Here is an 18,543-nt window from a genome sequence, read left to right as displayed (position 1 = left end):
ATTGTTTTCTTTAATGAAGATCATAAAAGGTAACTTGTGGGGTGGTCTGATCTTTTTTTGTATGTATATGTATAATCTTGTTGTTTTGCAATCTACTGTAATTTCTTCTTATGGAGATAATAAAGTATGTCGTATGTCAGGGGTCAGAACAATCAATTCGGCCAAGGCATGTAAAGGAAGCTTCAAAATGTTATACCATCACCATTGTTTAAAAATAGCCTATTCTTAACAACCTTATCAGGGAAAAATAAGAGTAAACAACAAAATATCAATTACAAAATACAAGTATACCATTATTTCTGGTTTGATTAGTTTTCTTGATAAAAATAAACTATTACATAACATTCAGTTCATGGCAAGTTTTCAAGGTCATATATAAAATTACAGAAATAACCATTCCATTGATACGCGATTTCGACAACCAACGAGCTCACCACCCAATACGAAAAATACTTTATTAGTATTTGTAAGCCACAAATAAGTATGTTACCTCTGCTGTCTCTCACCAGAAGACATCATCCCAGAGCACTCCCATAAGAGACTCTTTATGGTCATCAGTTGTTGAGTCTTTTCTTGATACTTCCATAGAGATACAGTCCCAATTGATTTGTCAGCCATGTTGGCAGCACTGGTAAACTGTTCAGGTCCAAGTAATTTAAATAAGCAGCTAGACAGGATTGGTGAATGCAAAAGGCTTCTCCCCTAAAATTAATTAATTTGGGTAATTTACATCGTAATACTGTACTTTTGTGAATTTTGGGTGAAATTATTTCTGATTAATTGATTGTTTTTTAGGGTGGGTTACTATTAGAAGGGGGGTTACTTGCAACTCATAGCAAAATAATTTGGTTGAACTTGGTTTTATAAACTCAAAAACACTCAATCTTCCCCACTCCCGAGATCAACATGCATTATTGTGACTCTAATAGTAACCCACATGGGTTACCATTAGAGTAGTGGATTATTATTGGAAGATTTACGGTAGTATTAAATAGTAGCTCTCTGTTTTGTTTTTCTAGTGTTGTATAAATTGGTCAATATTTATTATAGTTACCAGTTAATGATTACAAGTCAATGAAATCAAAACTAAAAAGGGGATTATTTTAAAACCCTCATTCTGCCTCTTCTGCAGTCAAAAAATATGCAAGTAAATTATAATTTATTGGATTTAATTATAAACAAAATTCATATATTTACTTTAAACCACAATTCCTCTGCCATTTCATCCCCATTTTCCCCTAATCTCCATGACAACCACATATCAACTTGGGTGGTAGATGCCTGCCAGATTGCAATCTGGGTAGACTGCATGTAGGCTTGTGAGATACTTGGAGCAAGCAGAGTGTAATCCCGGTCTGCTGTGCATATGTATTGTAGTAGCATTTGCTGGGTTGGTGTGGTTAGGCCGGGTTCAGTATTGTAGTTGAGTAGACATTGAAGTTCACCGTCATCCCTAAATATAAAGTGCAATAAATTATATTGAGTGTATAAAGTGGCTATAAAAAATGTTAGGAATTGCGCAATTTAAGCAATGACCATGTTTAGATTTAATAATTGATCAAGGTTTTTATTTTATCAATAGATTTTTGCTTCATTTGTTTCTATGACTTCGTCCGCTTCATATGAATAATCTGCTACTGTGGAATTTGATGCAACGACTGGATTCTCTAGGCCGGGAGAAGTGCAATTCTAGGCTATAATACCAGCAGATTTGCACCCCTCAAGACCTAAAGAACTGCTTAGCCAGTTCACTGTATTCCACCCTCTGCAATCAATTCTGAAGACCACTCAGCACAACTGTAGCATTAGTTGATTGTAGCCCTAATTCTTTAAACCACTCAGCATAACTGCAGCATTAGTTGATTGTAGCCCTAATTCTTTAAACAACTCAGCATAACTGTAGCATTAGTTGATTGTAGCCATAATTCTGAAGGCCAGGTCCAGTGCAATACTTGTCTAATTAGTATTGGCAAAAGACATGACCTCCAGAACTAGCAGCAGTAGATCTAGTTGATCCATAGAAGAGCAGCCTATAAGTCACAGGCCATGAAAAGTGCAATACTTATTAGACATTTCAGTACTGGCACCCATCATGACCTGCAACTCAATAGACAAGACTTGTTGAGCACAGCTTTCATTCTTCAATTGCATGATCTTAAGGATAGTTGATGCTAGATGAAAGGATAATTCAGAGAACAGTACTGTTGAGGGCGATACCAATGATTCCTAAGCTCTGTCTACATTATCAAAAAAGTATGTGCCCAAATATGGTAGTGATATCACATCACATATTTTTCACATAAAGTTTGATAGTGTAGAAAGAGAGCTTAAAAAGGTAAATCACATACCATATGTATGTAAATGTTATAAACAAAAATGAAAAAACAAGGGCAAGGAAACTGTAACAGGGAACCCCCAAGAGGTATCTTAAGGCCAAAGCCATAAATCAAAGACACTAACTTAGCAGGTACACCTGTGATAACCTCATCAAATACACCACACAGCAAATACTGCTCAGCTATATTCGCAAGATGCTGAGTAATTGGCAAAAGCTCCACAATTGCTTCCATTCTGCCATTCACGTCTGTAATATCTGGTCTTTCCACTTCCATAGGGATATCTACTGCCATAGCTTCTGGTGGTCTTTCATACAGAGAAAGGTTAACCAGGTGCGCTTCTAATTGGTCAAGTTCATCAAGAATATCATCTGTAAAATAAGTTTGAAATTTAAATGAACTTTATAAACCAGTTAATTCCTTTACCCACATTTTTGTGTTGTGTTTTAAGGAGAACGATAGATTTTTATGATTTCCTAAACGAAAGATAGTAATAAAGATATATTGGTTATTATTTGATATTTACCATTTATCTGGCTTTGATTCAACTGCTCAACTTCATGTAACAATTCAACCACTTTGCTGAATGTACTACCATGATCTTGTATGAGAAACGCCATGCACGCATCGAAAGTCTTTCTCCCCGAACTGGCGTGCACATTCCTCGACAAATGCTGTAGGTCCATACACTTGACGAGTAAACCAAGACGCTGCGCCGATTCAGCAACTCGAGTAGAACGATACGGAACAACATGTCCGAATGCGTGCCATAGGCTGACGAAGTTGCGGGAACTTTCATCTTCATGACCGATTTGTTGGTGGATACGACTTGCGATAACTTCAAATTCCTTGGGTAACCTATTAAAAGAAAATTAAATTGTTGAATAAATAAAAGCCTCTTATTTTGAGTATGATCTCAGCCTTTTTTTTATTTTTATATTTTATATATATTTTATAAAATATCATTTATTCCAATGTGGAAACAAGATGGGAACCTGGTGAAAAAAAAATACAAGCCAAGGAAAACTTATTATAAAGTAAAGTGGCATGAAATTAAAGTAGTTTTAAGTAGCTATAAATCACTACATTCTTTAGCTATTCAAAAGCTAAGCATTCAACAGTAATTACCAAGGCTGTGACCTGACCCAAGAATAACAGCCCGAGGCAAACAAGAGCAATGTCCTAGGATTTCAGTCTAGCTTGAAAAAATACCTGTTGCTTAGTTGAAACTACTAGTGAACAGGTTGGAAATATAAGCGATTGAATTAAAGGAATAAGGTATAAATAAATATACACCACAATACCACACACAATCTACTTTAGTAAGCTACAAAAAAACAAGTTAAAGAAAGTTAAAATACAAAATGTCTAAAGCCTTCAATTAAGTTGAAAAGGTACAGTAGTTAGATATAGTTATACTAAACAAGCAAGGCCTAACACTAGCAGACAGTGTACAAGTACAATAAAAGAAGCAAGCAAGCCCAACTAAATTCAACTGCAGGCCTAGGAATACCTGTTGCCCTTTGAAATCACAATCCCTGTAGTAGTGTGCTACTAAGCCTTCATCTTATCAGCCATGGCCTAGCCTACATTCCAATGCAAATACCTAATCTGCAACACTAGAACCTCTTCACATGAAACCAACCAACTGAATGCCTCCCTTGTGCTCAAGTTGACTGATATTGTAAGCTTACACTGGCCAATCAGATTGCACCATTCATATGCAAATGAGCAAGCCTAGCCTTGGTTACATAATAGTTAATAAAGAACATACTACTTCTTGGAATGTGATAGGGTTGCATTAACAATTAGCTTAATTAAATTCAGATCAGCTTACATATGGACTGGAATAAATAGTTAATTTCTATTAACAATGAAGCCTTATGTTTTAACATATTTAATTCTAAACAAATTTCCTTCTCTCTAAAATATACCTATAGCTTTTTAAAATGAGAAATAAACAATAAATAAAATAGTTGATATTTTATATTATAATATTTTTTTTAATATCTTATTTTTAGATCATATCCACTTTTCAAGCATACTGTTATTAAAATGTGGCTCTTACATATTTTGGGTTATTTTTTGGGTAAAAATCTCCAAATTTATCGCACTTTTATTTTAATTTATCATAAGAACAATATTCTACAATAGTTAGTAATCTTTTTTTTTTTTTTAAATAAAAGCTACCTCCATTTGAAATCAAATTATTAATCGCTTGAAATGTTGATATGTGAAGAGTATGCAAATAATAAAGTATGTATATAACATTTTATTACCATATCTTAAAGACGATCAGCAAGCTAACAAAGAGTATTTGACCTTTCTCATCCCATAATTGGCAATAGAAAAGAAAACGCTTTTTATATACACAAGAACCAAGATTTATAATATATTTATTCTCTTAGGCACAAATATTATGTATATGTATTTTTTAATCTTTTATCTTAAAATGTTTTTATGCTTAAATTAAGTTTTTATACTATTTAAACTCCCATTTCTATTGTATTGCTTGTAATCATGTTCTTGTATTTTCTTTTTCCCTCTTTGGTGGGGGTGTCCCAACATTTTTTTCTCATATGTATAAATATACAAACTAAATAAAATAGGGTGTCACACTAACATCTCTTGTTATATTCCACTATATTCATTTTCTCTTATAATTTGTTCTCTTGTATTTTCTCTTGTATTTTTTCTTGTATAATGTTAAAGATTTTGACAAAATGAATGAAATGTTTTAAAGAAAGAATGAATGTTCCAAAAGATAATTGAATGTTTATGCATGTGTTTAAATGAAATTTGATTACATTTCCCATGGCAACCTATTATTGCATTAAACACAAAATATCAACACTAAATTCTATTTAAGGAAAAAAATGAATTACACCCACAATTGAATGAATACTATATATGGCGTAGTATTTGCTTTGGTACTGAAATAGGTTTATAATCACACTGTTTACTATTGTCAGTGAAGCTCAAATACTACTCTTTTATCATTTATTAAATTGTATACCTGTCTATTTATTTCAGACTCTAAATTAATATTGTTTCGTAATGGAAAATAAATCACATTTCCAAAACTGTATCTACAAAACAAGCCTTATTTTTGTGACCTTTGTGATGATACAAGATATATGTATATACAGTAAAAGATAGCGATGTCTTTATTAATGGAATATTTATGACACTGTTCCCAAATAGTATTTTGTGTTGTTTCTTTGGACGCACCTTCACATTTGAAGTGTGCCACTGATATAAAAAAAAGAGTGCATTGCCAATAAATTATTACTATTACAAGGTGTGGCCTGCAATATCCTTGGAATATAACCATTCAGTCAATATCTTTTCAAAATAACAAATTGTTAGCTCTTGAAATGTGAGAATTCTTTTTGTTTTCTTGTCATGTTTTATGTCATAGGCCGTTTGATGTATTTTACTAGCCCACTATGTTTTATATGTGGACAATTAATTGTAGTACCTGGCCTAGTGCTAAATGTTTACTTACTAGCCCACTGGGATAGTTACCTATATATTTTAGCCTAGTACTCATTGTTTAGTAAACCCATCGGGTTAGTTAGCTGTATATTTGACTAGCACTCATCTTTAACACAAAGACAATTCGCTGATATCTCAAAATCAATGTGTTTTACTTCAAATTGAATTTTTTCTGCTTACTATGGTGAAACACCAATTATTTTGTTTTAACTGTAGTCATTTATAGCAAGCAAGCAAGCTAAATATTTTAATATTATTATTTCTTATTCTGAAGTTGATTCCAATAGAATCAACAGGAAAGCAACAATTCACTGTTCATAATAACTTATATGGAATTAACAACTTAAAAGGGAGTTATTGTTTACATAACAAATAAACAATTGTTTCAGATTTGAAAGCAACTTAGCTTTTAGCTTTTGTTTATTTACACACATTTTACACTTCCTGTTTTGGGATTTAATTATTCTGTCTTTTATCTCTGAATGTGGAAAAAGCAAAATTATTAGACATTGGTTTTTAGTAAATATTCTTTGTAGTTTAAGAGAACGCACTTTCATGTTCACGAACGCTGTTACAAAAGTGTATTTTCAATAAATTATTAAGAGACAAATCAAAACGTAATTTACAGTGAAATTACACAAAAATGCAGGCCTTTTCACAATGTTTTACTATCGCTTGGCACTTTCTGGCTATTTTTTTTTTTTCTTGAATAATACTTTCAGTGCCAAACTATAATATATTGACAATGTAAAAAGCAAAATTGTTAGAAAAAATCAAAATGTAATTTACAGAGGAAGTACACCAAAATATGTTTACTATAGCTTGTTTTTTTCCTCTTATTTGTATCAACATTGAGATCTAGCCACTGATATCTCTACAACATTCTCATTTTTTCCCAGAAATTTGTCTTTGGATTAATAATATATTATGGAACATTCTTAAACCAGGTCATTTATGAAAAGTGTGCAATAAAAAAGGAATATTCAAATAAAGACGCTACTTAAAAATTGAAATTTATAATTTTATAACATAAACTGTAGTCAGATAAACAAATATCTCATCAATCATCAGGTGCATAAAAAAAGATAAATTCAAGGTAAAATTAAACGTATTTTGGGTGAGGTTTGAAAGAATTCAGGTTTGAACAAATTGAAAGTGTCATGGTAAGATTTTATATTTTTATTTCATATCATTTGTGATGTCAAAAATGAAATATTAAAGATAAATTGTTCCCCTTTTTTTCACATTTTTTGTTGAATATGCCATTTTAGTGTCATTTAATAGTTCTTCTCTTTGACCAAAAACTGGATCAGAAAAAAAATTATTTACCAGAAAAAAAATGTAATTTTCGACTAAAATTAGTTTCTTTTGTCGTTTTATAAGTGAAATAATAATTTTTTTTTTACAGAAGAAGTGAATAAAAAAAAACCTGCCAAATTGCCAATTTAAGGTCTGATTTTATTAGGTGATCATTTAGAATTCTAAATGATCACCTATTGTTATTGTATAAAATCTTTATTATTTTTTTTCTTTTTATTGTTTCTGTACACTATTTTGTGTAACAATTATCTCAAAAAGTTTAATGTCAATGATTACCAAAATTTCAGAATATCTTTCAAATAATATAACTTAATCCTAATAAGCTTTCCAGCGTCATCACTCATCCGTGACGACATTTAAACGCCATTTTGCGAAATCACATTATCAATCATATCTCCATAATTCATTATCACATATTAATGAAATTCACTACACGTAAACTTCAGATCAAGGGTAAAAATATTAGCAAATAAAAACGCACGCGCACGTAGGGTCATGCGCGTGAAATCGCGCGTTAAAAATTTAAAACGCTCAAAATTAAGTTTTGATCAATTTAGAGCATGAATTAGGCCATTTGCATGTTTCAAAAAATTACTGCGCAAAAATGCGTTTTTGCGCGCGCGATACTTAAAAAGCAAAAAAAATATGATTTTTTTTTACAAATCTCATTCTACTCACCATCCTTAGTACATTCACCAAATTTGAGTCAGTTCCGACTTAAAATAACGCTATACGAGCACGTTAAAAATGACAAAATGCGCACATTAATTTTACAAAAGTTCTGAAAATGGTGAAAAATAGGTCTTTTTTAAAATGAAAATAATTCTTCAGAATGCAAGATGACCCCCGATTTTTTTAACTTATTCTGGAAGCCATTGAGTTGTAGATATGAATTCATGTACACATTTTACGTACAAAATGTTTTGACGTCATCAAATGGCCACTTGAATTTAAAAATTAGGATTTGTTATCTTTTTGTGTAGATTATTACATTCAACAGAGCGCATCTTGGTTATGTGTGCTCGAATTTCGCACAAATTTCAGTATGTGCTTGCTTAATTAATTATCTTTATCATGAGTTGACACTATTTTTATTTTAATGACGTCATCACGCGTAAAAACTTGAATAACGTAGGCCGTGTAATTTCACCTTCGCAGTAAATTTGAATATCTTACAGCTCTTCAGAATTGAAGGTTACCTTGATGATTATAATTTATTATGAAAGCTGATGAAATGTAGATATTAATTCATATAAAAATTAAGCCTATCGGATGTTGTGACGTTAACATATGGCCAGTTGAAGTGAAAAAGTAGTTTTTTCATATTTTTCGTCAAAGTTATACACAATTCAAAGAGCGCGCACAGCGCTTCTACGTGCCAAATTTTTTTCCAAATCTTATATTTTTTTGCTCAATTAATTATCTTTCGAAATTGTCATCTTAAAATTTAGTTTGATAACGTCATCATGCCAAAAAATTAGAACATGTGTGTCCCGTAATTTCACCTATGCTACACTGTATATAGATATACAGTATATACTGTACATATTGTATTTGGCATAGGCACAACTCAGCACTATAAGCATATAATAGGATGGCATACATCAACATTTTCCGATCGTATGTTAACGTACGTGCATGTTTAAAAAAAAATTAATTTCAGTAAAATGATAAAAATGATCACCTATAATTCGTCAAAGTGACGAATTAAATTCTAGTTAATCTTTATTTTCATGTTTTTGGGGACAATACATCTTCAATAGGATATAGATCTTCCTATATTCACATTTTTTTGTGGAAAAATATATAAATCGAAACAAAGTGTTAAAAATACTATTACACACCATACAACATGTTGCTATTTCTTGTTTGGATAAAAGGGTGTATTTGGATTCCAAGTTTCCAATGTTTAAAAAAGATTATAAATATTTGCATTACTTAACAAAGGAAGTAAAATGACCCTGAATAAACTGTAGAATGTGTATTCATTAACAAGTGTAAAATGCCCTTACATCAGTCCTGCCTTACATCATGCACTATTAACAAAGAACAATAGACAAATAGCAACACAATACATCCCTTAATTACAAAGCTTTTCATCAGGGTTAAGTTGCAACAATCAAACATTCTGTAATGTTTGATTCAAGTTATAAAGCTCTGTCTACACTATCAAACTTTATGTGACGACAAAAAAAAGTGTGATGTGCCCATATGGTAGTGATATGCTTAAATATGGTAATGATATGACATTATCATGTCTATATATGGGCACATCACATTTTTTTTGTCACATAAAGTTTGATAGTTGAGACAGAGCTTTAGAGAAAATCAAGGTGGCGGTAGTCTTTGGTTGAAGTCATAAATGTGGGGTGGTTGCAAAAACTGTAAAATAAACAGTACCGGTACTTAGTCGCTTCATCAGAATCTCCCAGAAGAACTTTTCGTTGTATTATCAATTCTGTTATCACAAGGTCATCAAAATCTGCCCTACAGTTTTTACAACATAACTTTTCAGACAATCATTTGTCATACATTCAATGATTGGAACTTTCTACCAATTTATGTTATTTCAATTATTAGTATAAACTTAAATAAATAACTGTATAATCCATTTTAAAGAATGTTGGTAAGCCTATAAATGAGGGGACTTGAAGAATCTTTATATTTTAGGTAAGCAAGTAAGGAGGGCCTTGAAATAAGCTTTTAACTTGGGAAACATTTTTGTGAGCCTATAAATGAAGAGCTCTCATAAGCTTTGCTTGAAGAATCTAAAAATAATTTAAGTAAACAAGTAAGAGGGCCTTAAAATAAACATTCCACTTGTGAAAAGGCAACATTTTGGCCCTACTACGTCCATCACAATTGTCCACTGGTAACCAACAATTCCATTTTTTTTTCAAGGGGTGTCCATATTGGAAATAATGGCATATGTAGAGGCTATACAGGTAGGGATCTCACGAAATAGACTATGCACATCTCAAGAAGTTTAAAGCTTATTTCTCGGTCAGAGAGCGTCATATTTACATTACTATCAGTTATCCGTATTCCAATAGCCAACACAGCATTTTGTAAGCCTAAGAAGATGGCAATTAAAAAATAATATATAACTATATAAACTAATGCACACACGTTTAAAAAATATAATTGAACCTACCTTGGATTAGACCCCTGCAACATGAATGGTACAGTCCTGAATGTTTTTCTTAACATCCAACTCCAATGCAATGATAACTTTTCTAAACAACTCGAATCATTGGTTGTTAAAATCTGGTTACTACATTGCCAAAATCTGTTTCTCCATTCCTCAGCAACAAGAACCTAACAAAAGAAAAATAATTTAATTATTAAATTTATTTATCCTCAAGATGTTAAAAATCCATTATCCGCAATTTATCAGAATGTACTATTTTTATACAGGTCATCTTGAGAACCTATTTCTCAAAACACAACCATTTTTAAAGTAGTACAAATATGCCTAAATTAAGAGGTTAAAAAACACAAACAGGTTGTTGGCCCGCCTGGAAGTGTGGTGCATGATGGGATATACTAACAACTCTTTCTAAAACTACCCACCTCATCTAACTGGTCTTCTGTAAGAGCATGTGTGGTGTCCATAAGCCTTGCCTCTACGTAGGCATCCCAGGCCTGTAGTAAAGGATATAGATGTGCAAACGATGGATGTGGCAAGTTATCCACAGACAGGAAACCTGAAATTTAAAAAAAAAACATTGTTATTCTTAATTTTCTTCATATGTTCATGGAAAAGAATGAATTCCATAGTGCATTTGAGTGCTCCATCATGATGTCTACAATATCAGAAATTCCTTTATGCAGAAATACATAGCTTGTATATAAAAGAATATAAAAGCTATGCCGCCCCTATTCAGCTACACCAGTCACTTTGCTTATTTTAATATAAAAACCTACCTTTGTGTAAAGCATACGAGAACTGTAGAGGGGTATGTGGTGCTTGTGTTCGATTGCGGACACCCTCAAAGCTGGCTTCTTCGACATAATGCTTTAGACTTCTTAACATCAATACATTGAACCTATGTAATAAAAAGCTTAACATTATTTTCTGATATTACTTTCTAAAAACTTGAAACTCTAATAAAAGCACATGATTTAGTACAAGGAGAAAGCTATGCATTACCTATTAAAAATTGTAAGGTCTATCTCTTCAGAATCGCTTCTTGTCATCTGCATGGATTCAGTCTCATCTTGTTTTATCTTTGTCTTTAGCATTTGTAATTGATGTGGAAGCCAGTTTAAGTCCAGCGCTAAATCTTCCATATCTAAAAATATAAACAAATTGAATTAAATATTTGTTTAATGTATGAAAAACTATTAATTTCTGTTTTTTTTAAATAAATTTGAAAATAAATATTTTGAAAAATTGTTACCTGTGTAGAATTGTTGTAGTTTTATCATCTGTTGTATTTGCTTCTCCACAAGTGGACTGCTAAGCATTCTCTGGAGACATTCTGATGCCATTGCTGGCATACATCGTACGACATCTGGGCATTCTGGTGAGTCCATCACAGCTCTATCTGACAAAGCTTTATGTGCATTCCAAAAAGATGTCAGCCAATCGCTTCGCAGGTGCCAATCATTGATAGTTATCTGCTCCAAGAATACTAGAATGGCTGGATGCAAGAGGTGCCATTCTTCCGAGTTCTCTCCATTGTTAGACAACTTATTTATTATGGTTCTAAGAGCCATAGATTGCATGTTAATCATACCAAGCCTCGAGTTCAGGCTAAGTTCTTGAACACTAAGAAGCGACTGAATGGTGGTTGCACTGGATGTGTCGTCCATGAGCACACTCAATTGTTCAAAACAGTCTTCAAGAATGAAAAGCGAGTTCTGTAGGAAAAAACAAAAAATATTTAAATATATAAATTCTACTGCTATATCAAACAATCAATATATTTGGAGATTTAATATGTATGGGTTTGTCATATTAAATTCCATCATCATGTCTTCATTTCAAGTATGGGTACAAACGTCCAACTAGATAATATCTACCTGTTTGTTAGCATTCAAAAGCTGGCTCTGTGCATACACCTCGACACAAGCATTACGAACAGCTGCATTCAAGCCTAATCCTCTGTCAACTTGCTGGACAATGAGGGCAGCAGCATGTAGCAAATCAAGTACTGTGTACACTACAAAGCCTACAAGAAAAAATATTATTGATTTTTGTAAATTTCAACCTGTTTCTTTGTTTCATGGTATTTTGCAAGGAAAGATTTTGACAGCTAACTTACCAGACGCCTTGATAATCATTTCAGAATGTGTAGAGATCAGAAATTCCACTAGTTTCACATCTGTCATTCCAATTCCGTGTAGCATGGTGACCAAGTCTGCTTTTGTATACTCGCCTCCTTCGTTCTGCAACCAAAGAAAAGTTCCAAATACAGTCAACTCTCCCAATACCGGCCTCTCTAAAAACCCGAAACTCTCCCCAAACCAAACATTTCTTGAGGACCAAATTCATTTTTACCATTAAAAACACATTCCGAGTACCAGACATATTAGGCCAGCCCACAGGTGTCCGGTATTGGGAGAGTCGACTGTATCATATATTAGAAAACTGTACATATTTTGTGCCCCCTATTTCCCTTCAACTTGGTATTAATCTGTATTGAAAATACAATGTGAACCATATTGATAACACTCACCTCACCTAACATGTATATCTCAACGCCTCTATTTCTCATGGCTCTCGATATCTCGCCATGCTTTGGGTCCATTGCAAGAAACAACCTAAAAAATTGATTAACAATAAATAGTATTATTAGTTTATTATGTACATGCCTTTCCTCTGGTCAAGTTGGGCACTGGACAAGAGAAGCTCTTGATCAATGGTGCTTTAACAGTCATTCAGATGAATGTAAAACTAATTGACATTGTTCACGACAGACTTTGGCCATAAACAGTGTACACGACAATGTGTAATTGTGTAGATTGAAATTGGATTGGTTTTATAAACACATGACCTACAACATAATGTCTCATCTAAAGAATGCCACAATAAACACAAGAACATGTGGTCAAATTTACAGCACAATAGCAGCTTATAGACTAAATAACGTATGTTGTGTTTAAGAAATTTAGGGGTACATACCTGAAGTTTGGATGTGGTTTGATGGTGGGAACCTGGCCATCAATTACTCCTCTTTCACTGATGCTCAGCACACCATTTGGTTCCAGTAAGCCATTGAGACGATCAAGAACAGATGGGCTAATAAAATAAACAAAATATATCCAATTAAAAATTGTTGGGTTGCATTTTAAGCTCCATCTACAATATCGAACTTTATGTGGACAAAAAATGTGATTTGCCTAAATATGGAAGTGATTTGCACAAATATAGTAGTACTATGACATCATCATGTCCATATATCACATCACATTTTTTTGTCACATCAAGTTTGATAGTGTAGAGACCAAACAGGTAGATTACGTATATACCATAAGGTCTATTACAGACTATCATTCCTACAGGACTCACCTACAGAAGTTGACATTATCTATAAGCAACCAATCTCCTAGGATCAGCGATTTCACCAAAACTCCATCAATCCACTCAAATTTTCCACCACCAGACATCATTGACCCCTCAGCTTGCTGGAATTTACTCTTCAAATGATTAATATTGCTGAACAGGTCCGAAAAATCCGCCTCTGTTTAAAAATATAATTGATAATTTAACATACTAAATTATGTGTGAAATGATAAGAAAGTCATATTTGTTTGTTTGACTTACCTGAGGTAAAGTGTATGTTTAAACTGCTCGACATGTTCTTTGTCATCAACAAGACGTTCTCTAAAGCTAAGAGACGGTTTACCGACAACTGACCTTTTGCCAACTCTATATAGAAATATAAAATATATATACATTGAAACAAGTGACAAAAGCTTGGTCTACACTGGGTATACATGGATTCCAAATTAAACCAATATTGTCTTTAAAGTAACAAACAAAAACTTATAGTTCTGGGGCCAAACAAGCCTAATATCCCACACATTTTCATTTATTTCTTTACATTCTGAAACCTTTTATGCATAGTCATTCTTATGCATAGTCATTCCTTTGCATAGTCATTCCTTCAAGCAAACTTGCCTTTTTTGTTGGATGATTGTATATCATACCAAGTACTTAACAACTGATGTGACATTCTCTCTACTTGTTGATTTTTCTTTAAGACCAGTAAAGATCGTACTGCAGCATGTACAACCGTCTTCACATTAGTGTAAACTTCATCCCAATGACGATTGTAATCAGTCTGCAAGACGCAAGAAAGAAATTGTAATATTTGTTAATCAGGTTAAAGTACAGGTTAGTTATTTACCTGGTTAGGTTGGTTTCATACCCATCACTTAGTAATAACTGTCCTATGAAACCAACTTACTCGTGTAAATAACTAAGCCTGAATGGGCCCATATACTGTTAAAAATGAAGAAAGAAAAGCCAGTGCAAACAAGGCTTTAGTTAAATAAAGCCAGTGCGACCAAGGCTGTAGTTAAATAGCCTTGTTCGCACTGGCGTTATTTAAATAAAATTAGTGCGAACAAAGCTTTAGTTAAATAAAGCCAGTGTGAACAAAGCTTTAGTTAAGGTGTACATATAGTATAAACATACCTGTTCAAATCCTCCTAATAGCTCTGTTGTGTCCATAGCACTGTTCATAGCCAGTAATTGCAGCTTGTTCCCGGTTAGTCTTGCTATACTCTGAACCAATGATGTCTTACCACTTGACTTTGGTCCAACCTGGTGGAATATAAGGGATCGCACACATTAATAGTTTATAAGGCTCTGTCTACATTATTAAACTTTATGTGACAAAAAAGTGTGATGTGCTGGAATATGGCTGTGATAGGCTTAAATATAGTAGTGATATGCTTAAATATGGTAGTGATATGACATCATCATGTCTATATATGGGCATTTATTTGTCTCATAAAGTTTGATGCTTACTAAGCAATTGCAATAGTATACAATTGTAAGAGAGTTGCAGAAGAGCTTTTCTTACCAGAATGGCCATCCAGTTCATCTGTACACATTTCATGACTCCTTCAAGGGCATCCATACCATGATGCAGAAGAAATACTGGAGATGTCAAAGAGTTAACTGGTTGTTGTCCAGTAGATCCTCTTGGTAGAATGGAATTACCAACCTAAGAAATAACACATTGTAGTTATAAAAGTATAAAATAAACCAAAGATCATACATTTTCCATTTTTCACTTACTCAAGCATGACAGATGCATAACAAATTTGTCTCTAACCTTACCTGTACAGTGTTTGGTGTAATGTGAAACTTTCTTGAATATTCATAAAAGTAGGTGTGGCCATGTTTTTCAGACCCAATCACAAACACTTCCTCAAAAAGCTTTTTAACCTAATAACGTAATAATAAATACTTTTAAAAGACATGCATTTTAAAACTCTTACAAAATTTTTATGGAAACTGTTAATGCCACGAATTGAGAAACTGTTCTTTTTGATTGTATTTATAATTATTTTTTAAAATCATACCTTTATTCTGTCGTCAGATGTTCGTAGCCTATCCGAGTAAATAAGCGAGATATGTTGGCCTGGATTGTATACATGATCTTTAGCCATGAGGTCACACCAACGAAACAGATCACGAAGATTGAACTCCCATGGCCCGCCACGTTGACCCCACTCACGATCTACCATGGTCTGCTGGTAAATCTGTTTAAAAAAGGTCAAAATCAAAATAATCATTAAATAATCATTATCAATGCTCATAAAACAGAATTAAACACAATTTTGTAAGTAATGCTTGCTTTATTTGTATCAGAAACTAAACCAAACCACACAAATCAAATAAATTGAATTTCAGTTTGACTTTATCATCATTTTTATAAATACAGAGAGAAATGAAACTTACCAAATTACTGAATTCCACCATCTTCTCCAAACAATCTGTTGGTATTTGTGGATACATGGTAGAGGATATGAAGAGCAAATCCATGGAGGTCAAAGGTTCAATGTACACCTGAAAATTTAAAAAAAAAATTATAGTAAAACAAAACAATTAAAATATCCACAAAGTATTAAGCTCTGTCTACACTATCAAACTTTATGCGACGAAAAAATGTGATGTGCCCATATATGGACATGATGATGTCATATCACTACCATATTTGGGCATATCACTAGTTTGATAGTGTAGACAGAGGTTTTATAATGTTTTGGTTGTTACAATTTATCAAAAACACTTTACAAACGCCTTCAACAATTTTAAAATACACAACTCTTCTTACCTGGGTAAATCTGTTAAGAAATGACCTTGGCAGTCCTTTACGTCCACCACCCTGCACGAGTGGATTCTGACAGGCAAACAGCCTGGTCTCTGGTCTAACACTGAACGACATGCCAAGCTCTGGAACCACAACTTCTGCTCTGTGATCAAGACAGGCATTTAAGCCTTCCAGGATTGACTGTGATGCTAAATTCAACTATAAGTAAAAGATTAACAAAACATTTATTATACAATTAATTTTAAAGGAAAGTGAATAGAGAATCATTTGAGGGATAACGCTACAATATTTAAACATAAATGTTTTATTATTTTTCTCTCGGATCAGAAACTAAACCAAAAACCACACAATTCAGCAAGAATAAACTTAATGAATTTCAGCTTATTTATATCATCCTATCCAAGAAATATTTATCAAAATGTTAATTAATATCAGATAACTTACTTCATCCAGGACAATCCAATGTCCGGACTTGAGTGCGCTAAGTAGGGGACCATCACGCCACGCAAACTGACCGCCCTCGCCACCTTCCACCGGCAGATCAGCACCAAATAAATCTGTAACGTCCTAAACACAAATGATGACAGAATTAATATTTAAAATATATATATATATATTAGAACTATAGAAGTGTCATTCCACACACATAAATACAAGTGGCCATATTCACCAATCACACTCAATATATTTAAGGGAGATATCTCACTCAACTCAATAAATAAATTCAATAAATAAATATTTAAAGATGTATCGTTCCCCCTGAAAAAATAATTATTAAATTGTTTTTTTTAATATGCCATTTTAATTACACATAATAATTATCCACTTTTACCAAAAATTAGATCGAAAAAAAATTATTTACCTGAAAAAACTGTAATTTAAAGCAAAAAATAGTCAAATTGGCTGCCAGCCAATGGATTTTTGGTTGAATTTAACCATTTATTTTGTCATTTTATAAGGGAAAACATGATTGTTTTCATTTTTTTCTACGGAAGTGATTAACTTCATTAAAACTACAAAATAACCTATTCAAATTCGTATTTAATTAATCTTCATTTTTCATGTTTTTGGGGGACAATACATCTTTAAGTATTTCTCTTAAATTGTATTCACTTAGATAGGAGAGTTTTGTTAAGTGTAGTGTTTCCCTTTACCTATGTGTGAATGGTGAATATGGCCACAGAAATATAACTTACTGTCTGTTCCGATAAATTGATGCGGACCAACTGATGTCCCGATGCTCTTGCTAACGCAGACACCAAACTGGTCTTGCCAACACCTGGAGACCCTTCCAGAAGAATGGCCTTAGGCAGCTGCAAGGCTCTCAAGACTCTCTCAGCATTCAGAGATGTGGTTGGTGCATGCAAGGCATAGCTACTGGTGCTTCCGTCTATCATCAAAGAACCTAGAATTTAAAATAAAATACTGTCAACCCTCCCTATACCAGACAGCCTTGTGGTGGCCAAATATGTTTGGTTTACTGGAAAGTATGTTATTCCAAATGTTTTTTCAGTCAGGAGAAAAATGGCAAAAGGCTTCCTACTTTCGAGGTAATCTATATTGTTTCGACAACTCTTGTAACATGATTTTGACATGTTTTTAATGGTAAAAATAAATTTGGGATCGTTTGGACCTCAAGAAAAATCTGGTTTGGAGAGTTTCCAGTTTTCAGAGAGTCCGGTATTGTGAGAGTATATACTGTACATTTTAATGTACACAGCACAAATACCATTGTATTAATATTATACATTTTCTAGAAATTCATGGTTTAAATACATACCTTTGGGAATGTAGAATGGTTCAATCCCAAACATATCTACAGTTTCTGTAATTGGATTTCTAAGCTGACCTCCAGTCATCTGTGGACCAATCAGCAAGCTCGAAATATCCACATGGTACCCAGATAGCTTCTCTACCACATTTTGAAGAAATACCAGCGATGTATTATAAGATTCATTCAGAGAAACTGCACTCCCTAGGCTAGTACCTATAAATTAAGCAAAGTAGTTATACTAGACTAGTTATTATACTATTTTGTTTGACACAAATTAAATCACATTATTAAAAACATTTACAATTGGCACAAAGTTGCA

General features: G+C 33.0%; 1 protein-coding gene across 1 annotated transcript in view; it reads right to left on the bottom strand.

Annotated features, from left to right (window-relative positions):
- The window catches only part of LOC144848888 (midasin-like), a 55,153-nt gene that overhangs the window by 17,585 nt on the left and 19,025 nt on the right, over window positions 1-18,543 (bottom strand). The window contains exons 31-55 of the mRNA XM_078705840.1: window positions 18,231-18,437; window positions 17,647-17,855; window positions 16,895-17,017; window positions 16,454-16,648; window positions 16,078-16,185; window positions 15,699-15,878; window positions 15,454-15,561; window positions 15,194-15,337; window positions 14,803-14,931; window positions 14,284-14,446; window positions 13,927-14,031; window positions 13,672-13,843; window positions 13,285-13,401; window positions 12,839-12,923; window positions 12,425-12,548; window positions 12,183-12,331; window positions 11,558-12,020; window positions 11,308-11,449; window positions 11,082-11,203; window positions 10,728-10,861; window positions 10,309-10,472; window positions 2,863-3,194; window positions 2,461-2,707; window positions 1,198-1,453; window positions 491-702 (exon numbers count right to left, since the gene is read on the bottom strand). Of these exons, the coding sequence (XP_078561966.1) occupies window positions 491-702; window positions 1,198-1,453; window positions 2,461-2,707; window positions 2,863-3,194; window positions 10,309-10,472; window positions 10,728-10,861; window positions 11,082-11,203; window positions 11,308-11,449; window positions 11,558-12,020; window positions 12,183-12,331; window positions 12,425-12,548; window positions 12,839-12,923; window positions 13,285-13,401; window positions 13,672-13,843; window positions 13,927-14,031; window positions 14,284-14,446; window positions 14,803-14,931; window positions 15,194-15,337; window positions 15,454-15,561; window positions 15,699-15,878; window positions 16,078-16,185; window positions 16,454-16,648; window positions 16,895-17,017; window positions 17,647-17,855; window positions 18,231-18,437 (4,390 nt within the window). The remainder of the gene's footprint in view (window positions 1-490; window positions 703-1,197; window positions 1,454-2,460; window positions 2,708-2,862; window positions 3,195-10,308; window positions 10,473-10,727; window positions 10,862-11,081; window positions 11,204-11,307; window positions 11,450-11,557; window positions 12,021-12,182; window positions 12,332-12,424; window positions 12,549-12,838; window positions 12,924-13,284; window positions 13,402-13,671; window positions 13,844-13,926; window positions 14,032-14,283; window positions 14,447-14,802; window positions 14,932-15,193; window positions 15,338-15,453; window positions 15,562-15,698; window positions 15,879-16,077; window positions 16,186-16,453; window positions 16,649-16,894; window positions 17,018-17,646; window positions 17,856-18,230; window positions 18,438-18,543) is intronic.

This window comes from Antedon bifida, chromosome 7, assembly GCF_963402885.1.
Source record: "Antedon bifida chromosome 7, ecAntBifi1.1, whole genome shotgun sequence".
NCBI classification, from domain to species: domain Eukaryota; kingdom Metazoa; phylum Echinodermata; class Crinoidea; order Comatulida; family Antedonidae; genus Antedon; species Antedon bifida.
Note: the sequence above shows the minus strand (reverse complement) of the source record. Positions and strands in the feature narration are given on the sequence as shown.